At 41.7% G+C, this 16894-nt stretch overlaps 1 protein-coding gene across 1 annotated transcript in view; it reads left to right on the top strand.

Annotated features, from left to right (window-relative positions):
- The window catches only part of PTEN (phosphatase and tensin homolog), a 47489-nt gene extending 33267 nt beyond the window's left edge, over positions 1–14222 (top strand). Inside the window, exons 7-9 of the mRNA XM_082052922.1 lie at positions 1656–1822; positions 9537–9761; positions 10638–14222. Of these exons, the coding sequence (XP_081909048.1) occupies positions 1656–1822; positions 9537–9761; positions 10638–10823 (578 nt within the window). The 3' untranslated portion in view covers positions 10824–14222. The remainder of the gene's footprint in view (positions 1–1655; positions 1823–9536; positions 9762–10637) is intronic.
- The last annotated feature ends 2672 nt before the right edge of the window (positions 14223–16894 follow it).

Raw genomic sequence — 16894 nt, 5'->3', positions numbered from 1 at the left:
TGAGGCCTGTGAAGGACTCGTATGGTTGTGTCACTACAGTTTTAAAATGGGAAGTATGTAATAGTTTGAAGGTTAGCGATGCCGTATAAATATATTTGGATATTCCTTTTGTAAAAAGTCTTTTTTAATATAGCAACTCTAGAGGAAACGTGAATTGCTGAAAAACACATGCTTAATGGCGTGCTGGCTTCAAATGCAGCAACATCATTCTTCCCATGATGTTTTCTTTAAAACAATAAGTTCAATGGGTTAAATACCTTATTAACACTGGAATAAACTTTTCTTTATGCGGAGCTTGTGAAGTATTAATAAACCTGTAAATGATTAATCTGGTTTGCTGTTATACAACGTGTTAGTGAGGAGCAGCAGATTGCTCGCAACTTTGGAATATAAATATGAATTCACGTCTGTTCTTCTGGGCAGTAACTGCTTAGGGTTGCCTGTTCGTTTTCTTGTTAGTGGAAAAAGGCTTTGCAATGGCTTTGCTATGGGACTTACTGCAATATGTTACTAATTCCAGTGCCTCCTGTGGCTTCGATTAAAATTGCACAATTAATATTGTTGTAAGGCAGCACGTGAACACGTATCGTGCACAAGAAGCAATCGAGCAACTTGTCAGGCTCGCTGTATTTACAGGAGGACGAGCCGCTGCCAAAAAACCTTTGCCTCCAGGGTAGAGGTGCGGAGGTTGCAGATTTCTGCAATTACCACTTATTTAATGTTTTGGATAAACTGTGCTATACTTGCGAAATCCAGCTACAAGTACAAATCACTCACATGAGCAGTAGGTTGTTTGACTATTTTCACAGTAGGATGTGGGGCTAAATGAAAGATTTGTGAAGCACCTGAGAAGGCAGAGTAACTATCAGCTTCAATTGTGTAGTGCAATATTTTACATTTCTGTGGAGTTTTCAGTGATATTTCTTTCTCAGGATCTGAAACCAGTGGTTATGTTATTTCTTTACTCACGTTATCTACTGTGACAGTAGGAATTTTACCAACACACGATAACTTTAGATCTGACTTTGTTGTTGTCTTCCTTCTGTTCTAAAGTCACTGAGCAGGGTTGTGCCTCTTGGGCAAAGCCAAGGGATGCCCGGCATTCATGGCTCTGAGGGATATAAGCACCGCGGTTTTGGTGGTGGTGATTTACAGGACAGACTCACGGTCTGTGTAGTCTGGTGGTGCTGGTCGGTTTGTGCATTAATGTTAAATTTTGTCTTCATTTTAATATGTATAACAGTTCTGTTTGTGTGAGAGTGGAAACCAGTAGCTGACATGACCGCCCACTCTGTGATGGAAAGAGATGAGAGAATAAAACCCACCAGTGACATCCATATAATATAGAGATGAGATGCAACATGCAAGGAAAAGTCAAGTTGTCTCTTCATATAGTCATTTCTTATTATATTAAAAAGAAACAGCAATTTTCTAGGAACCTTATGGTAGCTTGAGAGTATTCCTACAAAGGACAGAAACCTGTTAGGTTGTTTCAAGTAACATTTTATAAAGTTTGCCCTGTGGTGCTTAACTCTTAATAGGTATTTATTTAACTTTCAAAATCTCATCTCTCACAACTGATTTTAATACTAATATTGTACTTTTTGACATGCAAAGGCATTTCTTCTGAAGTGATGCTTTGTTTTGCCATGCAGATCCTCAGTTTGTGGTGTACCAGCTAAAGGTAAAGATATTCACCTCCCCTTCAGGACCCTCAAGACGTGAAGACAAGTATATGTACTTTGAATTCCCTCAACCTTTGCCGGTGTGCGGTGATATCAAAGTGGAATTTTTCCACAAACAGAACAAGATGTTGAAAAAGGTTGGTTTTCTCTCACTTTTCTGCAAAATGTTGTCCTGATACCGGGCTGGGGTGTCGCTTATTCTCCAGTGATGTGTAATCACGGTGTTTAATTCTTTGATGGCTAATTTTCCCAAGGAGAGAATCGACCACAAAATGCAAGCTGGATATTTTGAGAGTACGTGAGATGGTGTACAAAGGTTGGGTAAAAATGACACTGGATACATGTTGCAGTCGTTTGGGTAGTAGTGAGTAATCTAATTGAGGAAGAAACATTCTCATTCTAAAAATAGACTTGCATACTGAGCAAGTTAACTCCAGCTGTTTTCTTCGCTAGATTTTCCTAAGCTTTGGGCAGGCACAGCAGATCCTGTCTGTGTGCTGTTGGCTGATTTTGACCCATCTGTCCAATTCGGTTGAATTTCCAAGATAATCAAGTTCCTACGCACTTTGTAGAAGTATCTCTGCGATCTCTTCAGCCATCTCTCACTTCCATGAGACCTTTAGAGAATACACTCAGAACTGAGAATTTAATCAGTGTCTCAGTTGTAAATAAAATTGATCTAGAACTTACTTTGGTGCCAAAGTCAGCAAGTTCTTAAAAGATGAATGCCTAATCTCGCAGTTCCAGTAGTTCTGGTGCTTGTGGAGCAAGGTGAGGATGAGACCATGTTGATTAAAGGCTGCCTTTGTATTTACTACTTAAAATTCTTTATGAGTAGTTTTTCACTATTTAATGGATGTTTGAAACTCCAGAGCATTCATTAAGCGAGTCCTGTTTACAGGCAAAGCATAAAAATAAGACAATACTAGAGTGGTTTGGGAGGCAAATGTAAGTGGTAACAGTCTTGTAGCTACACGCAGGTTGTACCTATGTGTGTAAATACCCATGCACGCTATTTTGTGGGCTTGTTCAGTTACAAGGTATTGTGAACTAGTTTAATGTTGTAATTTCACTAGCTGGAAGCGTTGTATTCTGGTTTTTGCTGTGTCCTGATGTATGCAAACATTTTAAAACGGTTTATGAATTGGGATGTTTTCCTCTTCTGCCTGTTTAATGAGGTGTTTTGAGTTGGTCAGTGCAGCTATATGCGATGCAGAGAACTGTACAACGGAGCGTTTTAGGGGTCGAAATTCTAGTTTAAGTCAACATTGCAGTTTTAAATATCAATAATTTTAATGCACAGGAGCCAGTTCTGAGAACGGACTTTTAAAGGAGCACCCAGATAGGTGCTGTGGGCAGGGAGGAGATGGAACAGAGCCCAGACATTTGAGACAAGGTTCTGTTTTATCCGTTCTCTGTCCTGTCTCTAAATCTGTTGTTTCTTTACCATCTTTCATAATAGATGGGTTGTGAATGGACATTGTAGGAAGCATTTTGCTTAGATGCTGGATCTCGACTCTGTAGCACCAGGAGCAAACTCCTGTTTTATCTCTCTAGAGAGCACTGAGATCCAGTACCAGTGTAAACTGGAGCTCCTCATCATATACCATTTCTGTAGCATAAATTTGGTCTTCAGGAGTGCATAGAATTGTCTGCAGAAAAGCAAAGAGCATGTTACTGAGCTGTGAAAGCCCTTCTTTCCATACCTACAAGCTTTTTCTGAGAGATAATCAACTGTCCCTTCACCAGACGGAAGTATTTTGTGGAGAAACCACCTTGATAATCTGCCTTAAAGATCTGTTGAATCTAGTGTCTAATTGCCCCAACTTTGGGTAGGAATGGAGGCCAAAAGAAAAGAAGTATATGGTGTAATATGGTTCTGGTAAGACCACTTTCGTTAGCCCTAAGTGCAGACACCAACTGAGAGTGGGTCCATGGATCCTCTCAGGTGTCAGCATGTTAATCTGTTTTATAAAACTGGTGCTGACGTCTTCATGTTGAGAATTAGTGAACTATTCCATCTGTGATACGTGCTTTGGCACCAGAGGAGACCCTTCCACATGGTCCTTTGACAACTTGCTACGTAAAGTGACTAAGATGGGACTAGAGCCAAGGTGGATATTTGTGGCAGAAAACCCACCTCGGCACAGAGTTGAACACATTTCCCTGTACAACTGTTTCACATCGGACCTGTTCCTTTTCTGGATAAACTGACTGTACACAGTTCTTTCTCAAAATCCCAAAAGAGAGGGCCTTCCACTGCGGAGACTTGTCACATTTTGGAGGTGGTCACCAATACGTGCTGATCATCTAATTAACAAGGAACAGCATAATTAGGGCTAACAGGGTCTTACCTTTCAGAGGTTCTGGTTTATTCACATGTGTTATGAAAGCTGGAATGAACAGGTCTGTTGCCTGGTTCTTGCTCTTCCAAGGTTTTCTGTTAGCAGATTTGTAGGTAGCCGCTAAAGAAGTTTTCTTGCACACACTTAAAGGCATCACCCATCTACCAATCTGCATTTTAACTACTAAAAACCGAATAACCTTAATTAATAAGCGTAATTCTCAATCTGTTCTAAGCCTCAGGCTGGAGAATGGTTCTGTGTCATCTCCGGAGATAAAGAAACCTTCTGTGTTCTTCTGCTGGGTCTGGTTTGCTGCTTGGTCCCACCAATCTCAGCTGAAGGGCTCTGTATTCACTCACCTGTGCTTGCTCTTGAGTTTCTTAATCCTCCATAGAACATCTGTGTTATCTGCAGAGCTCCCTAGTGTGCAGGGTTCTCAACGTTGGTCCAGCTCTCCTCGGATAAAATCATTGTGCATGAACCAAAACAAGCTTGAATGACCAAGTGACTTTAAGCACCATCGCTGCAGCATCAATGTGAAATTTAAAGCAGTCTAGTATCCTTTTTACTTATTTTTTTGGATGGCAAAACTTAATTTAAATAAGTTCAGCAGCTAGCGAGAGCTGACCTCAGCCAAAGGGTTAGTGGTACTTGGGAGATGCTGCTAAGAGGGTGACTGCTCTAAAATAGTTACCCTGTTTCAGCTCTTCCATATTTTGTACAACCTGGCATCACTTATTAAGTCCCCAGGTTTTGGTCTTTTCTTGTCTAATAAAGTTTGGGTGTTTTTTTTAATTCTTGGACCATTTTTTCAGTCTGATGTAGCTACTTCCTTTCAAGAATGAAATTCCTGCTCATATGAGAACAAAATGGCTTGAGTGCAGTTATTATGTCCGCATTTCTGATGGGTAGAAGATAGTAATTTGAGGGGGTTATTGAGCATGCTTTTTTGTTTCTCTGGTTTGTATCTCGGCTATTTCTCCATCTCAGACTGCTGCTGCAGTCTAAGTTTGTTTCCTTGTATCTGTGTGAAGCCTCTTTCTTCCAGTTATTGATGTTGACATGATGATCTTAAAGTACTTCAGATTATCCTTATATCACTTGGTTCAATGAGAGTCTGTTCAAAAATAATACAGAAGATCTCGTAATCCTCCTGCCTGCAGAGCCTGGGGGTAAAGGAGACCTTTCTCAAGAGTCCTTCCAGTGTAGATGAGAAGGGAATGCTGGTGTGGGGTTTCTCTATAGGAATCACTGCTGTTCTATACCCAGACTGTAGCGTAGGCAGCACTGACAGCGTTGTCTGAGATCTGTACAGATGAGAAGTTCTGCTCTACAGTTCAAGAGCACTTTGGGCGATTTGCTGTTTAGCAAACGCTGAAAAACGAACTCTGAAAATGTCAGAAAACAACAACTGTTGATCTGAAGATGGCACAAGAAGTTCCATCCACCATGACGATGGGAAGGCTGCAAGGCCAGCAGGGAACAAGTTGAAGCACCATCTCCATCTTCTTCTAGCTGGATAGCATCTCCAAAACCCTTAGCTGGTACTGCAGTGCAATTATATAATAATAATATTGTAATATTAAGTACCTAATAATAATAAGTGCCTGTAGATCTCTTTGCAAAATTAAACTCTCAGGAGGATACGCGAACTCCTGGCTGATGGGTTAAATGATTTTGGATTTGATGGCAGTGTGCAGTTAAAGGCAGATACTGGCTCTAGAGTGAGGTATTTTCTGTTGCTCAGAGACACGCGAAACTGCATGTAGTAGGATAAGTACTGTATGTCAAGACAGTGTGATGAAATCAGTGTCTGTCTCAAGTGTCTGATACTGCACTATAGATTTTATGATACAGATTTATGGGAAGAAACACATCTGTGATTTTTTTTTTTTGTAAATTGAAGGCAGATGCCTGTGATGGAAATGAAGCAAAACACATTCAAAAAAAGCCTCTAGCTAATACTTGTTTCCAGAAGCCTGCTCATTAAACTATGTTCCTAGGAGCACTTGATCTGCTATTCTGATTTGCTCTATAAAGCCTAAGTTCAGTTCGTGCCTTGATTTTGAAAATTCCTATCTTTGGCCCATATTACATCAACTTTCTTAGTTTCCACTTAAGTATCTTGTATCCTGATGCTTTAGCTGAACCTTCACTTTAAATAATGAGTTTTGTTTTTCAGTGAAAGCAGTGACATAATTATCAGCCTTAAGAGCTAACTTTAATAAACATGACCAAGTCTACCCCCAGTTTGAGTGGCCGTGCCATGTTCCAGTACCCTTGTACTTAGTTTATTAAGCTAATCAAGTTAGTGTAGTGGGAAAGGAAGAAAAATAACTTGATGCTTTAAAAAGCTGGGGGGAGATAAAAGGATAAATGACCAGCTCAGCCAAGTTGCTTTGTTTAGTTTGAGTCCCTGAAGACTTCTTCAAATTTATCCCAAGGAAAACAGATTAAAAGATGGCTGGTAAGAAGCTTGTCATCTGTCTTCTCCAGACTGTCGGTAGAGCTGAATCCCTGCCGTTGCTTGTTCAGGCCGGCCCTTAAGTGCCAAGTAAATCCTTCCTGGTTGTGCTCCAACTGATGGAGTTCCAGGTGAGGCGTGACAAGACCATGCCTTCTGCTGGCAGTGGTTGACATCCGGTGGCCTTGTTTGCTTTGGCCCTGTGTTCCTCCAGAGCTGCCTCAGCGCTGCTGGTATAAGCTGTTTTCCATCCGTCTGCTGTTCGTCAGGTTTGTCCTCTCCTCTGCTGACCGTGCTGGAGGTGTCATGGGTGGCACTGAGGACCAGCACCAAAGTGCATTGCTGCTTCTGCGTTGTGGTCCTGAAGAAGAATGAGATGTAGTAGTGTCATCACCCCAGCCACAGGAGGTGGTACCTCCCTTAACTGTGGTTGTGGTGTGGAGATCCACTTTCTCCTCTAAATCCTCACTGGAAGGATGTCCTCTTCACCAGTTGGTGTACCCACCTGCTTACAGAGCCGTTGGGTGCTGGAAAGATCACTTTAGGCTTGCCTGTTCCCACTGTTTATTGCAGATGGCACCTGAACTTCACATCCCTCCTGTTCTGCAGCTGGAAAGCTGATGCCATTAATTGTTTCTGTTTTGACCTGAACCGGTCTTTTGGTTTGAACAGGAGTAGCCATCTCATCTCCTTGGAGGACTAAGTATCTTTTGACGGACTCATCATCTGGCCAGAGAATGAAGCTGGAGCAGGTTACTCTGAAGACATCTCGCTGGGGATCTTGTTCCTGAGTCAGCAGCAGGCAGGCTGATGACTTGTTGGATCATTACAGAAGGATAAACACTCTTGCCCAGGATGTTCATCTTCTGCTTTCCAGATCCTGGGGCAGGCGTTTTTAAGGCTGTTTCTGAGGTGATGTTAGCAAAGTACAGGAGGGTGCTTAGTGTATGAGCAGTTTGGGCCTATCAGGAGCTTGGATGAGCTCCAACAAGGCTTCTTTGCAGACACGGTGGCTTTGTGAGACTTGGTGGCAGTGGCAAACATCTGTTAGTCTCCCAAGACAACAGTAATTACAGCCTCTTAATTTGGTAGATTAACTTGATTCCCAAAGGTACTGGAGAGGCATGTGTCGAAGTAGGTAACTTCTTAACTACCAGAGGTGTTTCTGACTCAATTACTTTTGTCTTTGCCCGTTGCACGTCCTTACAGGTTGGGAGTCTCTTAGGTGCTTGGGGAGCATCTGAGGGAACTGGGGTTGTTTATCCTGGAGAACAGGAGCTGAGGGGAGACCTTCTGATCTCTGAACTGCCTGAAAGGAGCTTGGAGCCAGGGGGGTCGGGCTCTGCTCCCCAGGAACAAGCGCCAGGAGCAGAGGAAACGGCCTCAAGTTGCGCCAGGGGAAGTTGAGGTTGGATCTTCGAACAATTTCTTCCCCAAAGGGCTGTTGGGCATTGGAACAGGCTGCCCAGGGCAGTGCTGGAGTCACCATCCCTGGAAGGTTGGACAGACGGACATGAGGTTCTCAGGGACATGGTTTGGTGCTAGAGTGAGGTTATGGTTGGACTCAATGATCTTAATGGTCTCTTCCAACCCAAGTGATTCTACGATCGCACAGAAAGGCACACAAGCTGGAAGTGGTTTTGTACGCTTTACCTAAAATACTGAAAAGGGGTCTATACCGGCCTTTGGCGGAGAAGACAGGTAAAAGTTGTTTCACCAGACACTTCTGAATTCCTGGTATTTCTGTGCTTATATGTTTTTATTAATTTGTGAGGAAGAAGAATATAAGTTAAACAGTAGTGCATCTCTTCCCCGCCCCCTTCTGCATGGCCCAGGAGAACGTTGTGATGTTTTGTGGGTGCCAAATTGCCTTCAGCAGGAGAGCATCTCCCATGGCGCACACCAGAACCACTTGTGTTGCCCCTCTGATTCCCCCTCCCCACTTACCAGCAGAGGTGAATAGCCAGGAAAATGGGGCCGGACCTGGATTTTCCCATAAGAAGTTGGAATTAGATCTGTCTGATAAACCAAAGTAAGCCAACTAGCTCGGAAGGAATTGGTTTGTGTTGTGGTGCTGTATGATGTCAAGAATGTTAGGTTCTGGTATATGTGAGCTTCGTCAGCCCTGCAGCTGGAGCAGAAATACTGACTGCTGTGGGAAGACTGACAGGTTGCATTTTGGAGCTTTTGCCTGAAAATTCATTTGAGAGTGAAACAGGAGGTTTCATTTGTCAAGAGGAAGTAAGTGGAACTCAGTTTCAGAAGGAGAAGCGCTTCATGTGGTCATCACTACCAACCTGCTAGCAGCAGTTGATCTTGGAAACATCATCTCTTGACTGACAAAGTATGGCAAATTAATATAATTAAACTGTTGTCTCGTCAGATGACATCGTCATCATCTTCATCCTCATCTTCTCATTAAAACTTCCTGTTGAGTAGAAGGACAGCAGATGCTTTCAGAGTTTGACTCTGTCTTGGTACTGGTCAGCAAACATCTGGGTGGTAGAAACCAAAGCCTTAGTGAATCCAGTGTCATGGGAGTCCTGCATTTGTAGGGTGGTTTTGCTCCATTACAGCAATTTCTGTATAAAAATAAAGTGTTCTGCCAAGGGGGAGGGTGTTCTCTATTGATAAATAGTACTGAAGCTGGTTTGCTGGTTCTGTCGGGTCTGGCTACCGCTTGGCAAGGTGTAAGCAAAAAAGTCTCTTTATGCCTTGTGATTACAAGTTAAACACTTGTTTAATTTATTGTCATCTCTTTTTTTTTGTAGGTATGATTGTTTTAAAATCAGCTTCCCTTAAGGAGTGAATTCTGAAAGCTTAATTGGTTAAAATTGAGTTGGATTAATGCAGGGTTTGCATATTGTCTAGGAGAACTGGTGAAAATGTCCTTGCATGCCATGTAACCAATGATGTATTGTCCAAACAAGTTTTTGCTGACGTTACTGATTTGTTTTAGACCAGATGATGATAGTAGTGTAAGTTAATGTGCCGCTAGTGAATACTAAAGCAAGCTTGTTCTTTGTGTTCTTCCTCCCCTAGGACAAAATGTTTCACTTTTGGGTAAATACATTCTTCATAGGACTGGATGAAAATTCAGACAAAGTAGAAAATGGAAGTCTAGTTGCAGATCAGGAACTTGATGGTATTTTCAGTACAGAGCGCTCAGATAATGATAAGGAATATTTAATCCTTACATTAACAAAAAACGATCTAGACAAAGCAAATAAAGACAAAGCCAACAGATATTTCTCTCCAAACTTCAAGGTCAGTATATATTATGTGTACGCAAAGCCGAAAAGCTGCATGACATTGTCTCATTTGTCTGTCTTGCCTTACGGAGGAACCATCTGAAATGGAAAATATGTAGAATTTGTGCATTAGTGTTGCCACCACTTAGCAAAGCTTCTAGATTTGTAGGTTTATCTGCTTTTTGGAAAGATGTTAAGAGACTGGGGGTAAAGGGTTTGGGTTGTTTACTAACGCCATTAGAGACGAGTAGTAGGAGACCACAGACCCATGGAGCATCTTTCCTGTTCCAGCTGCATTACCATGAGCTCTGAGCTTTACACAGCAATTCGCAAGTCGATTTACCTGTGAGTTCAGCTTTGAGGAAGACAAACCATTGCCAGCGCTTGTTTCTAAAAGTGAAAAAAGCTTTTTCAAGAATTGTAGCATTTTCCAACTTGCTCATTGAATACCGGTCAGACCCCAGCAGTGCTCATTTGGTCATCGCTGCTTGTTGGGATGTTGCTTGGATCGGACTTTTAACACCCACATCACCCGTTGTAGAGTGTTTTTGTCATTCCTGTGTACTCTTATGACAATCTCTGTGCTTACAGGGGTCTAGAAGGTAGGGTTGTCACAACACTCAGCGCGGTGTGTCCTGCTGCTGTGACCCATGGTGCTAGCGGTTGCTGCAGATACACACAACTCCCTCCGCTGGGCTTGAAAAACCTTTGTCGAGGTGGTAGCGAGAGGCTGGATAACCTCAGAAAAGCTCTTTTTTAACTCCTTTCCAGAGGGGAGCACTCGCGTGATTCAGTGTAGCAAAAGCAAACGTGCTGTTAAAAGTTGAATTGTTAGCTGTGCTCTGTTCAAAGCCAGGTTCTCCTTTTAAATGTTGTGTTTTTCCTTCCCCAGGTGAAGCTATTTTTCACAAAAACAGTAGAAGAGCCATCAAACCCAGAGGCTAGCAGTTCAACTTCTGTAACACCAGACGTTAGTGACAATGAACCTGATCATTATAGATACTCTGACACCACTGACTCTGATCCAGAGAATGAACCTTTTGATGAAGATCAGCATACACAGATTACAAAAGTCTGAATATTTTTTTTATCGGAGCTAAAAAAAGAAAAACCACACAAAAAGAAAACCAACCAACCACCATGAAGAGCGACAAACTTGAATAAACTGAAAAAAAGGACCTTTTTAAATGGCGAAAGGACATAGTGTCAGCTTACCAATTATAGGAACAATTCTTTCCTGACCAATCTTATTTTGCCCTATAAATCTACAGGGTTTGACACTTGTCCAGTTGGGAAAAACAAAAGGTTACGTAGTTCTGATATGTATATACCTTTTTGTGTCAAAAGGACATTAAAACTTCAATTAGGAACTATAAACGTGGCACTTTCCCATTTTATTCCAGTTTTATAAAAGTGGAGACAGACCTAATGTGTATACGTAGGAATTTTTCCTTTTGTGTTCTGTCACCAACCGAAGTTTGGAAAATATACAGGTTCACATCCTGCCCCTTTTTTTGCACTTGTGTGGCAACAGAAAAGTCTGCAGTTGGCTAAGAGATGTTTCTAGAAGGTTTTACTACATTCTAATGCATGTATCTTGGATGGGGGATGGAAAGTAATGCTCGGAAAGGAACGTAGTCTGCTGGAGCTTGGCCTCTGTACCATATCCGGCTCTTTACATGCACCTTTCTTTAGCATGCTACTGTAATTCATCCTGGACAATTGAAGAGTCGCCTCTGTCACTGCTTGTTGTTTGTGCATTTTCTTTTATTCAGTGTAATGGTGCTAGAAAAGGCAGCTAGAGGGAGTGATTCTGTTCTTGGGGCGCAGGAGTGAACCTTCACAACATCCTAAAGACCCGCAAATGAAGGGAGAAAAACATTCTTGGGGTCACAGAAAGGAAACACAGCAACAATGACTTAACCATACAAATGTGGAGGCTAGAAACTAAAATACGGGCTTAAAACAAACTGTTCAAAAAATTTGACAATGATTTTATTAGTATTTTTTTATTTCTGAATTGTAATGGCTGCTCCATCTCCTATGTAATCAAGGCCAGTGCTAAAAGTCATATGCTATTAGTGCATACACCAGTCAACATCTTACATTTATATTGTTAGTTTTTCAATCATATTCCTGCTGTGAATACTTCATGTGCTGCCTTGCAAGCTTTTTTTTCTCATTAATATAAAAATACTTTGTAATGGTGCACAGGAAATTTCAATTGGAGATTCTCCAGGCTAGTGTTTGTTTTGAAGATTTATGATGCATTTACGATGCATTTATTCAATCAAACCTCTGTCAGCCGTTCCACCCCCTTGACCTTACACATTCTATTACAATGAGTTTTGCAGTTTTGCACACTTCTTTTTTTAAAAAAAAAATGTCATTAACTGTTAGGGAATTTTACTTGAATACTCAGTACCTACAACGTTTTAAAAACAGACGTTACATGCGATATAGAGGGAACCAGTGTTGCAGTAAATCCTCAACACTCTGTGTATATGAAGACGTGTACTTTTAAAGAGCAGAGTTTGCCCCAGATATATTGTTTGCTGTTAAAACCCAAACTGCCCAACAAATGAGATTCCCAAACGGGCAGTTTTGTATGATTTGTTCATAGATACAGCCAGTAGTAGGGCTTGAGATTCACCTTTGCTTTATATTAATAATGGACATGCCCAGACTGCAGGTGACTTGAGAGCACAACTACTGTTGCAGACCAAGGTTAAGTAGCTGACAAAACCGTTCTCTCTATACCATGAATTGCTGTCCCCAAATTAACACTTGTTTTTTAGGATGTAATACACGTTCCCCCCCCTTTTAATTAACTTATTGGTGCTGACATTTAAGTTCATTAGCTGTGTTCTCACCCAGATGACAACCGTGTATGGAATCTGTAAGGGCCCTGTACAACAGCATTAATGGTAAGAACTGGAATGAGACAAGGCAGGACTTCCAGTAATTGCTATTGGTAAACGAAGGTATAAAGTACTTCTTTAATTTCTGGTATCTGTCGGTCAATTCTGCTCATCAGATTCATGATTCTAACAAAGCTGATACATAGTTTCTGACTTATAGGTTTAATTAGACTTTAATAGCTTAATGGATCAAGATGGCTGGTTCCAGCGCTCATTAATCCCACTCTTATTGACGAGCAGGACGTGGTGACCTTGGGATGTGACGTTTAACTCTTACCCTTCAAATCATGTTTCACCTTGTCTGTTTTTTAACAGTTGAAAGTTGTGTTGGTTAATAAACAAAATTGTTTATGCTTTAAAAGTACTTGGATATCGACGCTGCTGCGTGTCCCACTCGGATATTGGATTTGGATGGGTGCGGTTCCGGTGTGGAACGCTGAGGGCCTGATCAGAGATCATGACGCGATGGGCTTTTGCACTGTTATTTTTCCTTTGGAATGTGAAGGTTGGAATGAGGGTTTGGATTTCTTTTTGTTGAATGTTTTGATGTCTTTGAGAAGCCTTGCTTACATTTTATGGTGTAGTCATTGGAAATGAAAAAAAATGGCATTATATATATATATTATATATATAAATATATATTATACATACTCTCCTATACTTTATTTCAGTTACCACCCCCATAGAAGTTGACAAGAATTACTATGACTGAAAGGTTTTTGAGTCCTTATTACAACTTTATTTATGACAGTATTCATAATTAGCTTGAACTGCATTCTGTAGGTAATCTCTCCTCGAGTTTCTGGACTGTATGCTTCAACCTTTTTGGATGTGCAACAGCTTACACGTCTGAAACTACTTGAAGGCATCACTTTGGTAAGAGCTTACTGTAAGGCCCTGAAGCATCCCCTCGTCATTGGTAGCCCCACTCAAAATACAGCCACAGCTATTAAAGGGCAGTTGTACACATAATCCGGATCGGTTCCTGTGGCACACATTGTAAACCGAAGTGGAGTCTACATGCGGCATCAAAAAAAGAAATCGTAATTATTTTGTTTTAAAATAGGATGCTAGTGTGCAAGTTCCATGCTTAGTCACAGCCAACGTGTGCAATATGTTAACGATGCCTGTGGTTGCCACGAAGTGCCTCGTTTACCTTTTAAATACTGTTAGAAAGTGTTGTGCATGCAGATGGATGGGGTGGAACTGTGCACTAAAAGGGGCTCCAACTGCAGCGTTTGGCAGAGCTGCCTTTCTCTGCCGGTTCAAATTTCCAGTCTGTTTTCATATAGCATATATATATATAGATACTAAAAGAGAAAAATCAGTCTGTTAAGCAGCCTTACTCTGATTCAGCCTCTTCAAATACTATTGTGCTGTGCAACAGTGGCTCTGTGTGTAATGCTATGCACTGAGAATACACAAAAACCAAGTATGACATGTACAGGATAATGCCTCATACAAATCAGATGTCCGTTTGTTATTGTGTTTAACAACCCTTTATCTCTTAGTGTTAAAACTCCACTTAAAACTGATTAAAGTCTCATTCTTGTCACCGTGTGGGCGTTTTATTGAAGTGCTTTGAGCATGGCAGCGGTCAGCTAAAATATTCTGCTGGGGAGCTGTGAAATGTCGAGCGTGATCATTAGAGCGAAGGATGCTCCTTGTGCATCAAGGGATTCTGAGGGAGCTGCAGCTTAATTCCCTTTTATGTTCGGAAGCTTTGAACGAGTGTTGGCGTTGGGAGTGCAGATTGTGTGCGGGAGATCAAACCCCTCACCACGGTGCTGTTACTGCTTTCCTAGTGAACTAAAACCATTTGTCGTCTCCAAGTAAGAGAACTCTTTCCAAAATGCACAGTACCTTCTTTTTAACACAAACCAGCACAAAATGAAATGCGACTCAAACCTGAGAAATTTTTCCCTAAAGTAGCTTTAAATGGGCAACGAGATGCATTTTTTTTCCACTCAACACATATATTGAGTATGTAGTTTGGGATTTTTGCTCTTCTTGTTGTTCATCTGTTTTCAAACTAGACTTTATGTAAAACATGTGGTCGTCTCTTGTTGCTCTTGAGCTTTAGGAAAGCAAGACCGATGGATGGGCTCTATGTTTCTAGCGACGGTGAGAGCCTTGGGGATGCCGAATCAGGCGCCTTTTAGGTAACTGGTTACTCCTTCTTCCTTCCACCCGGTGTTAACCTCAGCCCCGTATCACATCTATCTCAGCACCTCCAAAAATCGCACGTACCAAGTAACGGTTTTGTGCTGTGACCCGTTCTGCTCTTTGCCATGAAGAGAAGCGGGAGGTAGTTTTGGGGCTGGAGCTCTTGTCTGGCACCTCCAGGTGAACCACACAGGTTTGTACACCCAGTTAACAGGAGCTGCCCGCTCTGGTAATACATTTCTTCTTTGGGGTAAGTTTGGTTTTCATCCGGAAAATGGGAAGGCGGAGGAAGGAAGGATGAGAAGCTTTAGGGAAAATAGCCTGAACAGTGTTTGATACGTTGAGTAGCTTCTGCGAATATATGGATCTATATATACGGAGTTACTGAAGACAGGTGAAAAGTGCTGTTGCGATGTGGATATTCTATCTTCCTTATACTCGTCCGGTTGACTTGAAGCTAAAAGCTGCTTCTATTAAAAAGAGGTTCATTTTTCTCCATTTCCAGCTGTGCGTATGAGCACGTAGAGAAATTGTTAATCATCAACGGCATCTCTTTTAAATAGAAATACTGCAGCCAGGGTTGTGCTCTTTTAAGAAGGAATTACCTTGGTAGCAGAGCCAAAAACAAGCCCAAGAAGCCATCCCTGCGGGTTGAGGCTATTGATACAAAGGAAGGGCAGGTCATAGAGTGAGCCGGCTTGATTTTTGGGAGATGGCATCTCAAAAATGGAATATGAATTGCTTCTCCATCTGTGTCTTTAGTTTTCTGTCACCCCTCCCTGCTTTCCACCTCTGTCCTTCTGGGTAGTCCTTGTCGTTTTATTCATACATTTGAAAGCGTCTCGTGTTAGGCAGGTGAGAAAATACATTGATTTTGAAGTTGCTTATCTACTACAATAAAAACCCATACTTGGCGTTTGGTGGGTTTTTTTGCATTTTTGGTATATTTTACCCCCTGTGCTTTGAGACTTTTCCTGGTTGGGCTTTTTTATGGTCTTTCATTATTTTTCTATGTGTTTCTTCTAATTTTCTGCCTTTCCTCTATGCCATCCGATTTTTTTACCCACTGGTATGTTTGTTGCAACGTAGGACAGGTAATTATTTTCTGTCTATTTATTTTTATTATTATTTTTTTTTAATAAAGCTTTAGTCTGAAGGCATAACAAGGAGAAATGCTTTTTAGATTGCTTTTCTTAAAATAATAGCTCTGAAAAATGTCAGGGTTGTGCGAGTCCAGCAAACGCGTTTGCCTTGGTGAGCCGCTGATCTTATTGTATTTATTGCTTTATTATTTAACCCGCATGCATTTATTCAACCCAACGGCAACCATGAGTGCATGGCTGTGATTTGTTAATTACCTCCCAGGCTGCGTTTTCCAGCTGCAAATATTTCTGTATGGATTATACTGACTACGGCAAAGCAGATGGTGAAAATAGGTGGCCCTTTGCCTACATGGGGCATCGTTTTCCTGCTTCAAAGCCTGTTCGTGTGAGAGTTTTAAGTTCATAAGAGATATTTTGGAGGCTGAAGTTTGTATTTGAAAATGCCCTTTGTATAATTCAGGCTGTTTGCGGGTCTTGTTTATTTTCTGGCCGTCAACAAGCAGGCGATAGTCTCGGGATTATGTGGGGTTTGGAAGATGAAGGGGCTGGAAACAGGTGAGAGATGCTGGATTAGGAGGTTTGAGCGGGCTGGACGGGTGTGGGGGTGCCCGTCCTCAGTGACGCGTTCATGGCAGAAGAAGGAAAATGGGAAAGATTCTGTAATGGAAATAGGCGCACGAATGAGCTTTTTAAATGGAAATTAATGGGTTCGGGGATAAGAAGGCAAAGTCTTTGACGTAAAGCAGGGTTTGGTGATGGGAGAGAGGAAGCTCATGGGTGGAGGCACGGAACATGTGAGGCGAGGGGTGACGGCACACGTTTAGATTTGCTGAGGTTTTGCGAAGATGGTGTAAAACAGCTGACAAGAGGCGTGAGAGGCGTCTGCAGGGCTGAGTTTGGGCGGGAGGTGAGTTTGGGAGGTCGGCTTGGGGACTGTTTGCTTTAATGGCATTTGATAC

The sequence above is a fragment of the Streptopelia decaocto genome (assembly GCF_964273445.1).
Source record: "Streptopelia decaocto genome assembly, chromosome: 5".
Classification (NCBI taxonomy): Eukaryota; Metazoa; Chordata; class Aves; order Columbiformes; family Columbidae; genus Streptopelia; species Streptopelia decaocto.
Note: the sequence above shows the minus strand (reverse complement) of the source record. Positions and strands in the feature narration are given on the sequence as shown.